General features: G+C 40.9%; 2 protein-coding genes across 3 annotated transcripts; both read left to right on the forward strand.

Moving 5' to 3' along the window:
* Window positions 1-1,696: 1,696 nt before the first annotated feature.
* Window positions 1,697-6,578, forward strand: LOC306972817 (uncharacterized protein). 2 transcript variants are annotated; one of them, XM_079569523.1, is made up of 9 exons: window positions 1,697-1,895; window positions 2,390-2,590; window positions 2,674-2,736; window positions 3,574-4,275; window positions 4,362-4,548; window positions 4,878-5,000; window positions 5,088-5,316; window positions 5,506-5,658; window positions 5,889-6,578. In XM_079569523.1, exons 6-9 carry the CDS (start codon window positions 4,893-4,895, stop codon window positions 6,158-6,160), a joined length of 762 nt encoding a protein of 253 aa, XP_079425649.1. In that variant the 5' UTR covers window positions 1,697-1,895; window positions 2,390-2,590; window positions 2,674-2,736; window positions 3,574-4,275; window positions 4,362-4,548; window positions 4,878-4,892; the 3' UTR covers window positions 6,161-6,578. The 2 variants fall into 2 exon arrangements, with proteins under 2 accessions (XP_079425649.1, XP_079425650.1); XM_079569524.1 differs by lacking the exons at window positions 2,390-2,590; window positions 2,674-2,736; window positions 3,574-4,275; window positions 4,362-4,548.
* An 8,889-nt stretch (window positions 6,579-15,467) lies between these two features.
* Window positions 15,468-19,523, forward strand: LOC306974222 (arrestin domain-containing protein 3-like; the record flags this gene model as incomplete). The annotated part of the gene is made up of 6 exons (XM_079571397.1): window positions 15,468-15,724; window positions 15,804-15,860; window positions 16,868-17,018; window positions 17,096-17,192; window positions 19,077-19,333; window positions 19,404-19,523. The coding sequence occupies 6 exons, from the start codon at window positions 15,468-15,470 to the stop codon at window positions 19,521-19,523; spliced, it is 939 nt and encodes a 312-aa protein (XP_079427523.1).
* Window positions 19,524-20,831: the final 1,308 nt, after the last annotated feature.

Below are 20,831 nucleotides of genomic sequence, written 5' to 3' on the forward strand. Positions count from 1 at the left end.
CAAAGCTAATGTTAGCTTTATGCTACATTAGCTAATGAGTACCGTTTTTCACTTCTACTGAACAATCTGCTGTGAATAAACAACAAACAGTTCAATATCGGGTTCATCTCCAATGTCAAGAAATGTGTGAAAAGTAGATGAAATTGTGGCAAATATGGGACAAAAATAGGGGGAAATGTGAAATAAATTGGGGGGAAATTTGGGAAAAATGGGTGGAAAATATGAAAATATTAGCCTGGCTTTCACTGGCCAAAATACCACAAGTGATATTTAGTCAATTCATTTTCTCGTGTCTATCATATGTGTATGCACGTGGCCATAGCCCAGGGGTGTCAAACTCATTTTGGGTCACAGGCCGACACGGGTGGAGGAAGAATCTCGAAAAAATCAGGAAAAAATTTGGAAGAAATTGGAGAAAAATTAGAATTTTGGGGGGTAATATTTATTTGGCTTATGGTCTTTAAACATGTGAGGACAGTGTTGTATTTCATCTGTCGCAGCTCCTTCCACATCAAGTGCTTATGACGAGCTGACCCCCCCCCCCCCCCCCCCCCCCCCTCTCTGCTGTGGGGGAGGGAAAGCGTTGGCAGCCGCGGCCCGAGCAGGCGTGACGCGGGGAGTGGCCACTAGGGGACAGCGCGCGGTGATTAGGCTGAGGATGGAGCAGAGAAGTGTCCCACGGCGCGTACTACCCCAGCAAACATCCAATGGGCACTAACAAGCCCCGGAACACAGCCTGCCCCCCCCCCCCCCCCCCCGCCTGCCCCCTACACATCCATCTGCCGTCTGCAATTCTGCGCTCTATGGGACGCTCTACAACACACAACTGTACAGGACGCTCTACAACACACAACTATACTGCACCATCTACATAAAGCGTCCCTTTAACGATGATCACATGTTTCATTTACAAATGGCCGTTGCCGATTGTTTAGCACCCGGAGCTAACTAGCATCTTAGCAGCTAGCTCCAATTATGGATTGTATTACGCACTAATAACGTCAATAAAGTATTCGTAGCCACATAAAGCAGCCTTGAAGATGATCACACACGGATTCGGGATTGACGCATTTGTGGTTTATTGCAGACTTTTTATCAACAATGAGGCCGATTGCACATGCTAACCGGGCTAATCTAGACTAGCCATTGTCTCCATGCATCGCCCTTTTATCAAGCGCATGGGCTGGCTTTAAAGGAATAGGCCACCGTTTTTACATACAAAGATATGTTCTTACATAACCTTAGACGTGTTAATATATCCCCGTCTGGTCTTTTTCCGTGCGCTCTCTCACGCACACGGAGCACTTACGCAGCCTCTCCCATATGTCAGATAGCTCCGAAAAAGCTCACGATAGAAGCTACCAAGCTCTTCCACGTGTTGCCTATTTAAATAAAGTTACGTGAAGTGTTTTCATGCGAAGTATATTTACACAGAAATGTAGCATGCCGATTTTATAAGCAGATAAAAAGGGGGACTATATTGTGAGGCGTAATGATACAGGAGCACAGCGTCCGCGCAGTAACTCCTTCCCCCGCTCACTTCCGTCAATAGAAGCTGCGTGACTTGTACAGAGCGAGCAGAGAACAGTTGAAGAAGCATAGATAACTTGTGAACAATGCCTTTTACGTGCATCGTGCCGGGCTGTGATAACAAGCAGAAAGTATATAGTGCAGTAATGTTTCACCGATTTCCAACTCACCCCGGACGACGACACAGGTGGTTAGCTGCTTTGAACCTAGACAAAACAACCCTGGAAGGTTTGAAGAATTGGCGTGTTTGCTCCGAACATTTTACAGAAGAGGACTATACCTCGTCAGGTTTTCGCCTAAAGAATTCTGCCATACCGACGATTTTGAGATCACGTGTACAACAAAGAAGATCATCATCAAACCCTGTAAGTGTCCTTATATTTGTTGTGTCTGGAATAAGCAATAACTTTATCCTAACGTTACTTGAGTGAAGTGAAATCCGGTTAGCACCGGATTTCACTTCACTGTGAAATCAGTGGTCTTCTGATACTTGCAAAAAGAAATGACAGATTGATTTGCATTACGTCAGAGCTCTTAAATAACAATGAAGTAGTCTAACGTTATACCATAAGCCTGAACATTTCGGACAGTCCGTTGTGTAACACTTGTGTCACCAATACACAAACCGTCTCTTCCTTGACTAATGGTATGGGAAGGGGTAGTTTATCCCTGGTGAAGCACTGAGTACACTACTGTCTGTTTATGTATTAGATGTATCTGTTATGTAATGCACTGTAACAATACTGCCTTACTGTGATGATTGGAAAAGCCGTCAAGTGTGATAATACTTAGTTTTTTGTTAGAAATAAGTAATCTTGGGATTGTAACGTTTGTCTGAATTCTGTCAATTGTTTCACAGGTCAACTTGACAGAATTACTGCAATATCTGCCTGAACAAGATGAAACCTTTTTTGAGAGTGTTCCTCATTCAACCCCCCAGAAGCAGAAATTTGATGAGCCTACAGCTACATTCAAAGTGCCCATGTCGGTACAGCTATCTAGTCCCTCACATCCATCCAAACCAGCGTTTGTCATGGCTCCCACATGGACAAAGCTATTGGTAGGCTAATGAATCTTACATTTTCACATGAAGGTATGATTCCACCGCGACATACATTTACTTGAAATCTGTTTTTTCTTTAGAACACTGCATCTTCATCCACGACGATCACCATCTATAGTCCACGGAAAAGCCTGATATATACGGTAATTTACCTCTATTGAACTACTATGTTTGCTATTGATCCATCATACAATATATGAGTGAGTGAGTGAATACATACTGTTGCGCTTGAAAGTTTTCATACCCTGGCTGATTTTCTGACAATTTGTTGGCCTATTTTCAAAAAATATAAAAGCTAAAAACACATTTAAAAGTTTTTTTTTTTTAATAATTAAAAAGTACCCAAACGACCCAGATCTAAAGTTTACACAACCTTTCTGTGGTAGTTGTGGAGAAGGTTCTGTACATAATCCAATGCTACAGTGGCCCATTATTCTTGATCATAAACTTTTTATAAGGGTCATTTTGGGTATTTTATTGTTCATTATGAATTAAAAAGTGCACACTGTTGTTTCATAAATGGCTTCACACAAAACAAAAACTGTGAGTGAATAACCCAAAAAATATTTTTGTTATTCCAAATTCTTTGATCAATGGTCTACAAATAAATAAATATTATGCAAGGCTATGTAAACTTTCAAGCACAACTGCATATGTGGGAAAAGGATTGTGTTGGGATTAGTGTAAATTTGGATTCATATCAATGCCATGTGCAAAAAGCTAGACATTTATTTTTCTGAAGACTTGCCAACAACTTTACTTTATACTGTCTTTTGGATTTGTGTGGTAGGCTTGTATGGTTTTTGGTATATCATGCCCTTATTATTTTCCGAACTTTGTCTGTAACCTTGTAGATGTAACAGTAAGTAGTGTCTTGAGAATATAATGACTTATGCTATTTAAAAAAAATATATATATATAGTAAAGATCAACTCTATGTGGCACTAGTGTCAATAAATATTCTTCTTTGTCTAAAACAGGAACCACAACACACTGGAGCAACTGCGATGGATGTAAGTGCAACATCAGTGTTTGATGTCAGCATGACCTCAGAGCCGGCTCTTGATCCTGCAGACACTAGCTTTGCGCCAGATTTGAGCCCCTCCACCTCCACCACTGGAAGTTCCTCAAGCCTCTCCAGCCAACCCAGTGGATTCAAGGAGAGGAAGTGGACTGTCAATGAGTCGAAACTATTGGAGCTATTTATGATATGCCCGAAGTGTGGTTCTGCAATGTGTGACCTAAATCAAACAATAACACAATTCGGCAGCAGAATACATATACATTGGCAATGCAACAATGGCCATATGGGACAATGGGAGTCATGTCCCAATGTACGTGGAATGGCAGAAAACAACCTCCTTGCAACAGCTGCCACTGTCTTTACCGGTTCAACATATACCGACATTGCAGACTGGGCAGGACTTTTCAACTTGCAGTTGCCCCAGAAAACAACATTCTACAATATACAGTCAAGTTACCTTCTCCCAGTGATTGAAGAAGCATACATACAACAGGAGGACATTATCAAAGCAAAATTAATTTTCTTATCCGAGGATGGTGAGGGAGTGCAGCTATGTGGTGATGGCAGAAGTGACAGCCCTGGGCACTCAAGCAAATACAACACATATTCTTTCATGGATGACTCCACTAAACAGATTGTGGGGTTTGAGCTGATGCAGGTAAGATTTCAAGTTATTTTCAAAAATGAAAGCTCAATTCAGTAATATGATGTAGATGTCATCATCCATACATTTGTGCTCTGTAGGTGTCTCAAGCCTCAAGTTCTGTCGCAATGGAACCATTGGGCTTCAGGAAAGGCCTGGAAAAGATCCTGAATGAGGGCATAGATGTTAAAGTGATCACCACAGACCGGCATCCCTCGATAAGAAAAATTATGAGAGAAGAATATCCTCATATCATCCATCAGTTTGATCCCTGGCATGTAGCCAAAGGTTAGTTGACAGTTACTATATCCTATATTTTCTTGTTATTCTATGTATTACCTGTGTTTCACACAGGACAGTAATGGGCTGCAGAATGTGTGCGATGCACTCGCACTGTTTTGACCAAATTTCACCCACATGTCTTTATAGCTAAATTGGTACTGATAAAGAACAAAAAGTAATGCAGGCGCAAACGAAAATGAAACATCTCTATGTGTCATTTATTGTCAAAATGAATGGTGGGCCACTAAGCTATGCAATGAAAGGAGAAACGCTGGTATTATGTACCACAGGAAATAAGTGACCAACCGTTTTTATACTTGTCTTTCCTTTTACAGGATTTTAAAAAAAAAATGGTTGCGGCATCCAACAGGAGGGAGTGCAAAGATCTTGCTCCTTGGGTCAGGAGTGTCAGCAACCACATGTGGTGGAGCTGTTGCACCTCCAAAGGAGATGCAAAGGTACCCAAGCATAAAGACACCGCTCAAGTGAAATTCTGTATTGTATTACAGATAATTCAAAGTGTGCCTCTGTTCTCATGTTCCCAGGAGCTGCTCAGACGATGGATGTCTCTCCAACACCATATCACTGGGGTCCATCGCTGGGAAGAGAATGGCACGGAATACAGATGTTTCCACCAAGACTTGTCTGCACAGGAACAAAGAACTAAGAGGTGGCTAAATGTGAACTCCCCTTCCTTCAAAGCTCTGAAGTCAATGATGATGGACACACGTTTGCTGAAAGACCTACAACAGATGACACTGTTCAAACATACAGGTATGTGTAAAATGTTTTATAAAATAATAGTGATATGGCTAAAGTCATGTGTGTGTGTGAGAATTGGTTATGTTTCACCGGTACTAAATTACAAACCAAATAATGGCACAGTAGTTGCAAATAACACTCAACTTTTCCTTCTCCTTTTTCCATTATAAAGCCTTTATTTTGATTTGTTTTATTTTTCAGGACAACTTGAGGTGTTTCACAATGCTCTGTTGAAGTACTGTCCAAAGCGACTTCATTTTCAGTACCCAGCAATGAAGGCACGCAATATGCTTGCTATCATGGACCACAATGAAAATCATTCCACAGATCGTGAACAAGCATCAACAGCAGCTGGTGGGTACTAAATGAGTCCAAAGTGATGTAATAACATACATGTTACTTCCATACTTGAACATGATGTTCACATAAGGCACTGACATGACTAACTACTGTTATTTTAACTTTTTCCAAGAAGATACATGACAGATGCAGTTGTAACTAATGTGTGACAACATCACGAATGTAGAAATGATAACCTGTCTATAATTTGAACATGTTTGATTATAATTTTTTTTGTATTACAGGAGACCCAAGAACAAATGTTGTCTTCAAAAAGCAATCGCAGCAATGGGTTTCTGTACCAATTTATACGGAGACAACACAAATGTTTAGAGATGACCTCATGGAACGAGTGCTCAAAAGAAGACTTGACCCTTCAGTCAAATTCAAAGCCACATCATCCCATATCCAAGTACCTCACCTGTCTGCCAACATTGCATCAGTACCGAAGCCCAGCAAAGAGGAGGCCATACAGTCACACACCTCAAGATTCAAAGGTCCATCTGAGAAAGAGTAACTGGGTTCTCATTGAAAAACCCCTGGAACGGAGTTGAACTTGTTCTTACGTCTGAGAATGTGTGCGTGTTTTCTTCTCTGGTCTACCCTTGGTTTTCTCTTCCCGTTTTACAGACTTTCGGATACACAGCTGAAATTGGGTATAATTGGTTGCTCCTTCTCTTTCTTCCAATAGGCCCTTTTCAGAAAAGCCTTTTTTCCCAGGGTTACTGTAAACCTTTTATTTTTATTTTTTCACTTGTAAATAAATGTTTAGTTTTTGCAATTTTCTTTGAGTTTTACTTTGTTTTATGGGCCTTCACTACCAAATCTCCCTTTATGTGTTTGCTGACCCGAGACAAGGACGTAGCACTTAGCGAGTGTATAAGGTAGTGTAGGTATTGTGTAATTGTAGGCAATCTGTTTTTATATTCACAAATATATATATTTGGTCTTATTGCGACTTCACTGCGTTTTGATATGACAGGCCACATGTTTTTCCAGGCAGGAATTTTACTACGTATAATATTCAATTGAAGATAAACAAAGATGATGTTGCATGAATAATTATATCAGAAGACATCAGATGTAGGTAAAAAAAAGAGTCACTCTAAATGTTGTACTTTTGAAGCTTTATCTATACAAATGTATACAACATTTTAGAAATGTAGCCATCCCACTTCTGTGAATGTAACGCCATAAGCGTGCTGATGCATGAGTTACTTAGAAGGAATTGTGATAGTGGGATATCAATAATTAAAAAAAAACAAAAAAACAAGTAGTATAGGATTCTGACATTCAGCAGCAGAAGTGCAATTGTCCCACAGCACTGTCAAGGGCCAGGCCTACATGTCCATCGCCTCTTCCACTTCTTTATAGCCAATGTAGACACTGGTCTCAGACGGATACCTCCGTCTAATCGCCCAGACCACACAGGATGGCAAAGGTTTGCAGCGTCCTCTTCCCAAAGTTTCACCCTGTAGGGCCCATTCCAGGATTATCCGGTAGGACACCAACCTCTTCTGACTGAGAAAACAGGGATATGATAGATATATGCACTAATACATGGCAACATGATAAACGTATTTCAATGGTTTCATTTAGTACTTACTCTGGGGATAGCTGGCCATCGGGTCCACCTGGTGTGGGTCGTTTTTTCCAATTTACTTTGTCCAGGCGAAAGAAAAAATCAACTACTGCTGGATGAATCATTGCTTCAAACGCATCGTTTGCCGTGACACAAGGCCTTTGTCCAGGCTCTTCCAGGTGAACAATGACGCCCGTGGCCGATGGCAACACCTGGTCCCACTCTGAACAACACAGACTCTCCATTTCACTTGGCATCTTTTCGCAACAGTCACATTTGCACCACCAGTTGCTATTTTCCCGTGTTCTTTCTTCGATGGCTCCAGTCTGCTGTAGTTCGTATCTTTGTTCCCTCTCACGGTCCAAAAAGGCAAGTTCCTCTGCTGTATATTCTGGCTCAAAAAGATATGGCTCTGGATCCGCAGTAAGCCATTCCTCCTCATCAACAAATTCCGCCATCACAAATTGTTCATTTCAGTTATGTCACTAAAACTTGATGCTTCCTCAACTGTACTCAAACTAGCCAGCCGATAGCTCTCTCTCACTACTGCACGTACTACAAGTCACGCAGCTTCTATTGACGGAAGTGAGCGGGGGAAGGAGTTACTGCGCGGACGCTGTGCTCCTGTATCATTACGCCTCACAATATAGTCCCCCTTTTTATCTGCTTATAAAATCGACATGCTACATTTCTGTGTAAATATACTTCGCATGAAAACACTTCACGTAACTTTATTTAAATAGGCAACACGTGGAAGAGCTTGGTAGCTTCTATCGTGAGCTTTTTCGGAGCTATCTGACATATGGGAGAGGCTGCGTAAGTGCTCCGTGTGCGTGAGAGAGCGCACGGAAAAAGACCAGACGGGGATATATTAACACGTCTAAGGTTATGTAAGAACATATGTTAGTATGTAAAAACGGTGGCCTATTCCTTTAATACCGGGGAGACCATAGGACATGGCAGTGTCAAAGAGGGACAAGTTTGCCCCAAAATATCAGTTGTTTTTCAGGCATGATACGATACCAAGATACAGCTATGCTTTATTTTCCGCTCCGTCAGCGCTGGCCGGATCAAGCTCCACAGTTCAGACCACATCAGACAGGACATCCAGACAGGACATCCAGATTTTCAAAGTAAAATAGGGCTGACGTCTATGATCACGGATCTTAAAACCTCGTAATTCCGAGATTTAAACTCGAAATGTTGTGTTTTAAACACAGAATTATGACTTGAAATCTTTTGATTTCGACTTCCTGTTGGGCTTTTATTTTTTAACATGGCGGAAACGGGCTTCCATAAAAACCTCTTGCATGTTTAAAAAAAATTAAAAATGGTAAAGCTACTGTAATATGCATAGGCTATAGTATATAATGATATATATTATAGAAAAATATTATAATACAAAAAGACTGTATCAGATCGGTATTGGCCAGAGATGGTGTCAAAATATCGCAATGGGAGCTAAAAAAAAAGGATCTGCTCTGGAGAACTGAACTAATGCTGAGACCAAGAAAAAAGCTCATTCATTATCAATGTATGAAATATTACTGGAACTAAATAATCCTCCTGAAAGAGGAGGTTTAAGTAGCTGGAACTCTTATCTCTCCTACGCCATCAACACTTTCCCTTCAAGGCCAAGCCCCGGAGCTAAACCAGATTAGGACTGAGCTCTCTAGGTCATATTCTGCATAACACTGACTTTCAGACTGTAAATAACCGCACACACACACACGCACCCTCCCTAACCACGCCCCCGTCGCTCTGCATCTGCCTCAACATATTTCTTCAGCCCCGCCCCCGGTCAATGGCCAGTCATCGTGTATTTCCCATGTCTTGATGTTTCTATATATGTTGCCTTAACTTAAAATATATAAATAAAGTTGCCTTGCCTTGCCTAAGCTTAAAACCTTACAAACATTGCGTGCTGGGTTTTTTTTACCTACGTCCTTCAGGGCACAGCTCATGTCCTGTGACCATTCTCAAAGATCGCCTTGTTCAGGTTTAAATGCCCTGTCCTTGAAAAGTCTGTATCTCATGACGTCTTGATAAGTTTATAGAACAACACAATCTACTCAATGAATGTCAGTATGGTTTCAGAAAAAATAGAGGAACTGCCCTAGCATTAACAGAAGTATTTGAGGAAATAACTAATATCATTGACAAAAAGTTATACTCGGTAGGAATATTTATAGACCTTAAAAAGGCATTTGACACAATGAATCATCAAATACTACTGCAGAAAATAGAAAAAAATGGCATTCGTGGAGTTGCACTGAACTGGGACAAATCATTCCTCTCAGATCGGAAACAGTATGTTCAACTCGAGGAATGCACGTCTGAGATGCAGCATATTACTTGTGGGGTGCCACAAGGATCAATTTTGGGTCCGATGCTCTTCTTACTATATATAAATGATCTTTGTTATATCTCCTCTAAATTGAAATTCGTACTATTTGCTGATGATACAACGATCCTGGGTTCAGGAAAGGATTTACAGCTTCTTATGACGGAAATCTCAACAGAAATAAATAAACTGAAAAAATGGTTCGATAATAACAAATTGTCTATGAATATTATGAAAACTAAAATGATGATTTTTGGTAAACGAATGAAAGATACTGAAGTAAAACTAAAAATTAATAATATGGAAGTAGAGAGAGTTTATGAATGCAAATTTCTGGGTGTGATTTTAAGTCATAATGTAAGCTGGAAACCCCATATAACAAGCATACAATCAAAAATGGCAAGGAGTATATCAGTAATGCACCGAGCTAGACATCTGCTAAAATATAGAGCCTTACATATCCTATATAATTCATTAATTCTCCCATACATCAGCTACTGTACGGAGGTTTGGGGTAACACTTATAAAACTCATTTAGATCCACTCTACAAACTTCAGAAAAAAGCCATAAGAATCGTTCATAACGTTGGTTTTAGGGACCAAACAAATGTGCTGTTTTTAACGTCTCATGTAATGAAAATTGAAGACTTAATTACATTTAAAACTCTTGTTGTAATGTAAAAAGCAAGCCGGAATCTTCTCCCTAGAAACATCCAAAAATTGTTCAACAGTAGAGAAAGGCATTATAATTTAAGAGGAGAATTTGTGATGAGAAAACATTGTGTTCACACCACCTTTAAAAGTTTGTGTATCTCCCAAGCAGGAATAACACTGTGGAATGAGTTAGACAAAGAGGCTAAACGGAGCAAAACACTCGGACACTTTAAAAGAACATGTAAAGACATTATCTTTAAAAAAGTATGCTAGCGAAGTATCATAATTACTATTACATTCTTAGACAGGCAGACACTTGCGTTTTTGTGTGTGGTTGCCTGGATATGAATATCAAAATATAAAGAAAGTTAAGACCCTAAAGCATTATTTTGCATTGACAACAGTAAGTTTTTGTGCGTTTGGAAATCATTTTGTGTGAACTCAAAGTGAGGTCAGCACAAAATACATGTTTTCAATATGTTCATGGATTACATACCAATGTGATGTATACACGTCTTTTTTCTTTCCCTTTCCCTGTCAATCTTAAGTGAGTGACTATGGACAGATAGTTTCTGTTTCTACATGGTTATACGGAGCTTGTACATTTGGGTATAGTTGGTATAGCAGGGCTGAGCGATATTGTATATATTTTTGTAGGATCAGAACGAAAGAGAGATGTGCCTTGGCATAACTCTTATGTACCATATGGTGTATTTATTTATTTACGACTGTAAATGATAAATCCTTTATTTTCATTTTTTGGTAGACTGTAAATGATGAAATTCTTTGACATTTTGTACGATCATAAACGATTTATATCAATATGTAAGCACAGACTCATGCATCGGTTTCCTGCATGAGTCTAGTGGAAAGTTTATGTGATGATGACTTGAATGAGAGATAAGGGGTAGGTTTACTATAAGTTCTTGAACTTCTTCCTACTCCTTTTGAGCACAAAGTCTTGTTTTGTATTTTTTTTCTTTCTGTAAAATGTTGACATACTTTTTTCTGCTCAAATGAATAAATAAATGAAAATGAAATGATCACTTTCCAATTTGACTAAGTGAAGTATTTGATCTGCATTTCACCAAGACAGCTGCAGTACAGTCGACCTTCCTGGTGCGATGTAATGTTTCAATGTAATGTTTGTTGTCATGTTTATGGGGCAGTTACGAGGCATCTGAAATGATTGTAAAGTGACAGTGCTTCCAGTAAACAGTGGCACTGTTCCGGTTGTATCTGAAGAGCCGGTGCTGATAAGAGTTTCAAGTCCAGGAAAGCTGTATTCCCTAAAACTCCTCACACGTTCCATTTTTGAACACATGATGAGTTAATAATAAAAACTTCCTCCTTGAAGCCTGGCCCACTCTACCCTAAGATTGAAAAAACATGCCTTTACACACTTCACTTTCATTGATTACTTTTTTTTTTTTTTTATGTTTGTTGAGTTTTTTTTTTAATTAAGACAAAACAAAAACCACAACATATCACCACGTAAGTAGATCCATACAAGACATTAAAAAAACAAACAAAAACAAAAAGAGAGACAACAGTAATAGTACATGTTAGAGTCAACTCAGTTCCATTCAGAGCTCCAGATCACAAACATGCAGGTAAATGGGGTTTAACCTCTTAACTCCCGCCTGAACAGAGAACATTTTCTCCAGTTCAGCTTTACCCAAACCCTGTTGGCCAGTGTGACGCCTCATTTGAAAGCTAAGATCTACAAAACTCATCTAAATGGAGCTTTTTCCTCACGTCAGCAGATTTTTTTTCCATAATTCTTTTTTGGGTATTCAACTCATTTTTGTAACTGTTTTGTAATTTTTTTTTGCGTCATTTTTTTTTAACTTTTTGTCACATTTTTGTCCATTTTTTGTGACATTTTTGGCACTTTTTCATCAATTTTTGTAATTTTTTTGTAATTCTTTGGTCAAATTTTTGTACATTTTTTGTGACATTTTTGTCACATTTGTCTTTTTTTTGGTCACATTTTTTCGTCAATTTTTCGTCACTTTTTTGTCAAAGTTTTCTCACTTTTTTGTCACATCTTCATCATTGTTTTCGTCTCAGTTCTGTCGCTATTTTCACACCTTTTTTTCCAGAAGCTTTTGGATTGGGGTAAAGCCAAATTGGAGAAAATGTGCTCGGTTCAGGTGGGAGTTAAGGGGTTAAGAGTGTGTTCAATGTTATATGTAGGTAAAAACATAATCTTACAGCAGCAAACCTTCAAATACAGGTAGGATATCTCTATAATAATGTTATAATTTAAGACATTCCAAGAATTTGGACCATTCGGATTGCACTTTTACATTTCTCTTTGCTAACATTATTTTGAAAGATATTGTTTTTGTAAATGAACCGAGCCATTCTTTAATGTTTGGCATCTCGGTACTTTTCCAGTTTTTTAAGATGAGTCTTAGAATTGACACAATACCTGTACACAGAATTTTGAATTTGACCTTGTTTAGCCCATTGACCAAGTGTTGGTCCTACAATAAAGTTAGCCTTGGTGATCTTGGCAGAATCGTTTTGAGACTCCTCTCCAGGCAACGTAGAGCACCATCCCACAGGGGGTCGAGAACTGGGCAGTCCCACAGTGCATGGAGAAGAGTACCTCGAAAGGTCCCACATCTCCAACACCCCCATTTCGATAGGGTGTAATATATCCTGTTCAATGCCTTGAATAGAAAACCTCTACCTTTAGCTTCAGTGATTTACTATTCTTTTCCGTGTATCGCGACTCATTCCACAGTCGAGGACTCTCTGCCATATTAATCTCACACCATCCTTTAGCCTCCCAGCGCTTCTGCACAGTATTGATTGCATTGCTTATTGACATTTCTTCAAATGAATGTACCAAAACTGAGAACTTGTCTCACAGCCTGTCCTTTCAGGTATTTTACTGTAAGAGTGGAGCGGGACGATACGGGACCTTTAACAGCATACAACAGAACATAAAGGCTTCAAATTGCATTGATGAATTTGAGTTTAAAGGAATAGTTCACAGTTTTTCCATACTGAGATATGTTCTTTTCTGAGCTTAGATGAGTTGATGTGTACCTGTCTGGTCTGTCGGTCTTGTGTCTGTGGAAGAGCGTGGTCGCTTCCAACTTCACCCCCATTCGGAGCCATAGGAATACACTGGGAGAAGCAAAATGCTAACAACATTTGTGGTCTTTTGCGTGACTGAGGACATGCACAAAGACCAGACAGGTACACATGAACTCGTCTAAGCCCAGGTAAGAACATATCTCAGTATGGAAAAACTGTGAAATATTCCTTTTCCTGAGCCGCTCCATCGTCTTCATCAGGTGACCTCCCACCTGATGAAGACGATGGAGCGGCTCATCCTCACCCACCTCCGCTCTGTGGTGAGCCCCACCCTTGACCCGCTGCAGTTTGCTTACAGACCCAACATCGGAGTGGAGGACGCTGTCATCTACCTGTCGGAGCAGGCGCTCACGCACCTGGAGCACGCCGGGAACGCTGTGAGGGTCATGTTCTTTGACTTCTCCAGTGCCTTCAACACCATCAGGCCGGCGCTGCTGCGGGGGAAGCTGGAGGACGCGGGAGTGGATGAACATCTCACCGCATGGACCATCGACTACCTCACGGACCGACCACAGTATGTGCGGCTGCGCAGCTGTGAGTCTGAGGTGGTCGTCTGCAGCACCGGGGCCCCACAGGGCACCGTCCTCTCACCGTTTCTCTTCACCATCTACACATCGGACTTCACATACAACACGGACAGTTGTCATCTCCAGAAGTTCTCCGACGACTCCGCCATCGTGGGCTGTGTGTCTAAGGGGAACGACCTGGAGTACCGGTCAGTCATCCTAGACTTTGTGGACTGGTGTGAGCGCAACCACCTGTGCTTGAACATCAGTAAGACGAAGGAGATGGTGATCGACTTCACGAGGAAGCCACTACCGCACACACCGCTGAACATCCAGGGGGAGGACATTGAGGAGGTGGACAGTTTCAAGTGCCTGGGTGTTCACCTCAACAATAAACTGGACTGGTCCCACAACACCAACGCCCTGTACAAGAAGGGCCAAAGTCGCCTCCACCTTCTGAGGAGACTGAGGTCGTTCGGAGTGAGCAGGCAGAGGCTCAGGACTTTTTATGACTCTGTGGTGGCCTCTGCTCTCCACTACGCTGCCGTGTGCTGGGCCCCGGGCAGCACAGAGCGGGGCAAGAACAGACTGAACAAGCTGGTCAGGAGGGCCAGCTCCGTCCTGGGCCGCCCCCTGGACTCTGTGGAGGAGGTGAGGGACAGGAGGGTGTTAACCAAGCTCACCTCCATCATGGACAACACCTCCCACCCACTGCACGGGACTGTAGAAGAGCTGTGCAGCTCTCTCAGTGGCAGACTGAGACACCCTCAGTGCAGGACGGAGCGCTACCGCAAAGCCTTCATCCCCACTGCTGTCAGACTGTACAATAAGACTGTGAAGTAACATGTGCAATAATCTATGTATCAGCTGCACTTTATGAACTCATCTTCTTGACTCCGACTGTAACAAGTGAATTTCTCCTTTGTGAGATCAATAAAGGTTTATCTTATCTTATCTCTTATCTTTAAAGGAACAGGACACCATTTTGTTCTTACCTGAGCTTAGACGAGTTGATACGTACCTGTCTGGTCTTTGTGCATGCACGTGGAAGAGCGTGGTAGCTTCTAACTTCACCCACGTTTGGAGCTATAGGAATACAGTGGGAGAAGCCAAATACTAACAACATCTTTAGTCATTGTGTGTGACTGAGGGCACGCGTAAAGACCAGACAGGTACGCATCAACTCGTCTAAGCTCAGGTAAGAACATATGTCAGTATGGAAAAAACGGCGGCCCGTTCCTTTAATATGTATTTTATATGAACTCAAATAACGGAAGTTTTAAATCTGATAATATCCTATGAATCTTTCCCCATGTGCATTACATTGAGGATGTCTTTAACCATTGGTGCCATTGTAACACTGAACACAGAAGGCATAACCCCCTGCCTGGTACAATCACATGTTCTAAGTCTGTAATGACCAGTTGCCAACAGAGCAGCATTACTTCCTCCTTGTAATAAGTATTTATTCATCTGCCAGGAAACTCCAGGCGTGTGTTTATGAAAATAGCGTGTGCGTTTGCCACCTGTGGTTTAATCATTACAGGGCCCACTCCTTGCTGGTAGATAAGGGGATCCTCTTGTGTGTCACGGGTTAGTTCAGTCTGTCGGCTGTAGTCGCAGGATGAGCACCGTTAAGAGTTTCTCAGTGGGCTACAATCCCATCAATGAGAGCAACGTTTTCAGCAGCGGGGACTATATTTCAGGACAGGTGACGCTGGAGCTCACCAAGGACACAGACGTCAGAGCTCTCAGTGTGAAAATGAAAGGCAAAGCGGAGGCAAGCTGGACCGAGGGCGCCGTGGAGGACTTGGAATTTTTCTTCAGCAAGGAGAAGTATTTCAGCGTGAAACAGTTTCTCATAGAGGAAGGCCAGGGTGAGTAACAACACAAAAGTACTAACCAAAATGACTAATAATACTGCACAGGATGAACTGACTGAAGTATTGATTTAAGGAAGCACTCGTGTGAGCCAGGGCTGCAACGTCTACCCCTTCACCTTTCACATCCCTGCACAGTAAGTTTATGTTTTCATCATTTAGGATTAACTGTGGGGGATTCCCTGTTTAAAAAAGAAAAAATAACCACACAAAATCGATTCGTGTGACTGAATGATTCTTCCGTACTGTAATGAAAAAGAGAGGAAAAAGATTGTTCATTTTTCTGATGTATACAGTGAGAACCATTATGTTTACATACACTTCATAAAAACACACATTTGCATTTTTTTTTTCATTGTCTGACATGAAACCAGAATTAAATAGACGACATCATCAGCCAGGAAGTTGAAGCTTGGGCGCAGATGGGTTTTCTGGACAATGGACAATGACCAAAACATATGGTCGATACTGGTCACAAAGAGGCTTAAGGAAAACAAGGTCAATCTTTTGAAGTGGTCATCACAAAGTCCAGATCTCAATCCAGTTAATGTAAATGTATATATGTATGTAGAGCTGAAAAGGCATAGGCTTGCAAGGCGGCCGACAAATGTGTCTCAGTTACAACAGTTCTGTTTGGACGAATGGACCAAAACTCATCCAACTACTGTGAGAAGCTTGTGGAAGGAAATACAAAACAGAGTTATAGTTGTACAGTTTAAAGGCAATGCTACTAAATATTAATGACATGTATGTAAACTTTTGGTTTTGTAAAAAGTAATTCATTTTTTTTTTAATTCTATCTCTCATTCTTGTGGAATTTCACAAATATAAAAATAAATATATATTTTTTTAAAGTTCTAATTGATCTAAAAAAATAAAAATAATTCTGGTTTCATGTCAGACAGTGAGAAAAAAAATGCAAATGTGTCTTTTTATGAAGTGTATGTAAATGGTGCAGACTGGTTGCATCGCTTCCATTAGTCTACCCCAGGGCAGCTGTGGCTCCAATACTAGCTTACCATCACTGTGTATGGAGTGAATGAATAATGCAATGTAACTTTGAGCGTCTGGAAAAGCGCTATACAATAATGCATTATTATCATTATTATTACGTTTTGTAATATTGTCACGTATCATTTTGCAGAGACCTGCCTTCATCCTTTAAGTGTAATAATGGTGTCATACGGTACACACTGGAGGCCAGTCTGAGCCGGCCCATGAGAAAGGACAGCAAAGCTAAGGCTGAGTTCAACCTGGCTTCCAAAAGCCACTGGTCCATTCAATCATCTCTGAGGGTAACACATGGTCTTATTCATGATGCCTTTGGTTGATTAGATCAAATATCAAATGTAATTGTGTAATTGTGTTATAGGTTCCACAACAAGGTGCAACAGAAAAGAAACTGAAGCTTTTCAACTCTGGACACGTGGCCATGGATGTGAACATTGACAAGACTGGATTCCACCAAGGTTAGTATTTCTGAACCAAGCAGAACATAACTGTGAAACTTTACATTGTCTGGGACCCGGGACATGTATGTAAAGCTGGGGTACCTGACTTTTTACTCTTGTAAATTAGATTTGGATTTGCCATCACAGAGTTTGTTGCAAACAGAGCAAAAAAAAATGTTTTGTTGCTTGGGTGAAGACAGACAATCCTGTATTGATCTCATAATGAAGATAGAAGTAGAATCTAAAATGAGTGCAATATATTTTGGGGGTGGTCCCCCCTGCGTCTCTTTGTCACCGCTCACAGCTGCACACGAGCGTGCTCACGTTTAGGCTGCTAATACGTCATAATCACAAGATTCAAAAAGGCGTTTTTTATTCCATCACGCCTGGTTTCATGGCATTTTAATGAGCGCAAAGTCTCTTATTACTCGTCCTTGTCTTGGCTTTACAGATATAATATGCAGTAGAATTTAGATTTCAGGCATGGGCCCACATACGATTTTTTTTTTTTTTTTCATGTCTAGTATTTTGAAAAGAAATCACATAAAACCCTGAAATATTGAATTTTAAAGTGATTGTAAGATTGTGAAATGAGGAGAGACTGACTTGAAAAGTAGACAAACACATCCCCATGCTGTCAAATTAGTGTCTGCTGCAACATAAACGTAGAGGAGGTGTTGTAAACGTAGGTTGTCAGTATTGTAAACATAAAGAGAACATTTTAAATGTAACTCTACATCACGAAACTAGAAACTCTAACACACCTTATGTGTGATGTTGGGAGCTCTGTGATGAACAAAAGTGAAATAAATCAAAAACGATCAAAAACTTGTGAAAAGTCACATCTGGACGTTTCATATGTATTATTGCATTTCTTCTTTTTTTTATAGTCCGCGGGGCGTGGTGTTGCTCAGCTAACAGCTGTAAAGAGAGATTTTAACGTTTTAACGAGCTTTTTTAAATGGTTTAAATCGGTCAAACTCCAAATGACAAACTCCAAAATCATAAACGAAAAAGTATCGTAAATAGATGATAATATATAGGATAGTGCACTTGATTTCAGCTCATAGTGATGAGCCCACCCCCAAATAAATGTATCATAGCAGTAGCATTTGCCTCTTCCCATAACGTCAGTGCCTGAGAGGAGAGAGGAGTTAATCAGAAAGGAGAGTGTTTCATAAAACATGCGATATCTCTGTTTCTAGAATAAGAAAATCAGTGATTTTGATCAAAACTAGCCTCTGTTTAGCTTAGATTTCTCAGGAACATGTAGAATTAAACTGTTTTCACCTACGGAGAGGAGAAAAACTATGGCTTTCAAACCAGCCATGGCAAGGCAAGGCAAGTTTATTTGTAGAGCACAATTCATACACAAGGCAATTCAAAGTGCTTCACAGTTGCATAAATATAAGAAAACAAATACAATCAATAAAAACATCAACATAGAATTAATCAATTACAGTAAGAGGCAAGAGTGCAGATAAAATACTTTCAGTCATATGCATTTTTAAGTCTTGTTTAGATTCGCTCTGTCTTGACATGTGTCCATAACTATAACATAGAATACACTGTGGTGCTACAAATATCATGAAAAATTGTCCAGATTATTGGCACTCAACAGCTAAAGCCCAAAAGCAGCGCAGCACTCAATGTGTTAAAACGATTTGGTTCTTGATGTACTTACACTTACGCTCCTGTTCACTTCCTCAAACAACGTCTACTGCACATGCAAAGTCTACCATAAAGCCTCTCCTTCACTTCTAAATGTACTAAATGTAACTCCATAATCTCTACACTGTAACGGGGTCATGTGACGTGAGTGCTGTTCTCCCAACACATCAAAAGAAATAAGAAACAAACGTGTATGTGCGTTCAACAACATGTGACTGCTTTATTCTGCAGGTGAAGGAATAGAAGTAGTGGCGTCCGTTCACAACAAGTCATCGCGGGACGTGCGCCTCAAGTATTGTGTGTACAGGCAGTGCACGCTTTATGCAGACGGGGAAACCACACAGCTGATTAAAAATCTGGTGAAAAAGGTTGGAGCTGCTGTCCCGCCCTCTGCTGATCAAACTGTCACCAAATTCATCCCTATTCCTGCCAACACCATCCCATCTATCTCTAACTGCAGCATTATCACAGTGGAATACGTGCTCAGGGTGTGTACTCATGCTTGTGCTTATCTCAGCAGAAGATTTATGTTAATGTGGAAATATTTTGCTTTTACAGGTGTATCTGGATGTCAAGTACGCGACTGACCCACAGATTAATTTCCCTATAATAATACTTCAATCTGCAAAGAGCTTTGATGAGGAACCCCCGCCTGCATATCTCTCCTGTGGATTTTGAATCTTTTCACTCTGTCCCCCCCTCCCTGCTCAGCAAAACAAACATTGGATGTTGGAGCAGAAGCTGGCGCAGAACAATGTGTGGAACATGTGGAGAGGACTGAAGAACATCTCCAGAGTTGGACAGAGGGACAAGCTGATGGAGACCAGCCCAGTGTGGATGAATTCAACAAACATGTCAACCGGTTTGATTCTCCCCCCACTCCCCGCTCCCACCTCTTCACACGTCTTGCTGCGTCCAGCTCCGTCCTGGGCTGCCCCCTGGACTGTGTGGAGGAGGTGAGGGGCAGGAGGGTGTTAGCCAAGCTCACCTCCATCATGGACAACACCTCCCACCCACTGCACGGGACTGTAGAAGAGCTGAGCAGCTCTCTCAGTGGAAGACTGAGACACCCTCAGATCCTTCATCCCAGGGGCGGACTGGGACTGAAAAACAGCCCTGGATTCTGGTCAGCCTGGCCCAAATTAGCGTAAATGTGACGCTTCCACAAATACGTATGTGAACCTCTTACCCCCCGCCTTAACCCAGAGCATTTTCTCCAGTTCGGCTTTACCCAAATCCAAAGGCTTCTTGACTGGAGAGCAACACTGTAACGCCTCATTTGAAAGCTAAAATCTAGAAAAGTGATGGTCACTTTTTGTCACGTTGTCGCTCCATTTTTGTTTGTTGTTTGTTTTTGTTGCTTTTTCATTGTTTTTTTGTGGCTTTTTGGCCTGTTTTCGTCACTTTTTCGTTGTGTTTTCGTCTCTTGTTTTTCAGGGTTTTTTGGTCAGGTTTTTGTTGTTTTTCCACCGCTTTTTTCATTGCTTTGTCATCACGTTTTATTTTTTATTTTATTTTTATTTTAGATTTTTTTTTTTTTTTCATTTTCAGTTCAGTTCAGTTCAGTTCAAATGTTTTATTCAGCCATGGCGTTATTACAGACACAATAATAACAACAGCAAAGTCTTCAATGCTGAACAGGAGCATGAGGAAGACATTGTCTTATCATTTTCGTCACATTTTGTTGTGTTTTTGTCACTTTTTTGTTGCTTTTCCAGCACATTTCTGTTTTTGGATGCTTTTCTTTTAAGCTTTTAGATTTGGGTAAAGCTCGGTTTCGCCCGGGGGTAAGGGTAAGGTAAAGTGAGGGGCCAGACCGGTGGCCCTAGAGCCAGTGGCCCTTCTGTGCTCTTCCAGAATGGACATGTGGCCAGTCCGCCCCTGCTTCATCCCCACTGCTGTCAGACTGTACAAGACTGTAAAGTAAAACTACGTGCAATAATCTCTGTATCACTCTATCAACCAACTGTAACCTTGCATTTTTTA

Source organism: Gobius niger, assembly GCF_951799975.1.
Source record: "Gobius niger genome assembly, chromosome: 1".
In the NCBI taxonomy this organism is placed as follows: Eukaryota; Metazoa; Chordata; class Actinopteri; order Gobiiformes; family Gobiidae; genus Gobius; species Gobius niger.

Bases quoted from the DNA above. Each gene is read 5' to 3' on its own strand.
- LOC306972817 (XM_079569523.1), top strand. From the start codon at position 4,893: ATGGTTGCGGCATCCAACAGGAGGGAGTGCAAAGATCTTGCTCCTTGG. The intron at 5,317-5,505 runs GTATGTGTAAAA...TTTATTTTTCAG, and splicing joins GACACTGTTCAAACATACAG to GACAACTTGAGGTGTTTCAC. The intron at 5,659-5,888 runs GTGGGTACTAAA...TTTGTATTACAG, and splicing joins ACAAGCATCAACAGCAGCTG to GAGACCCAAGAACAAATGTT.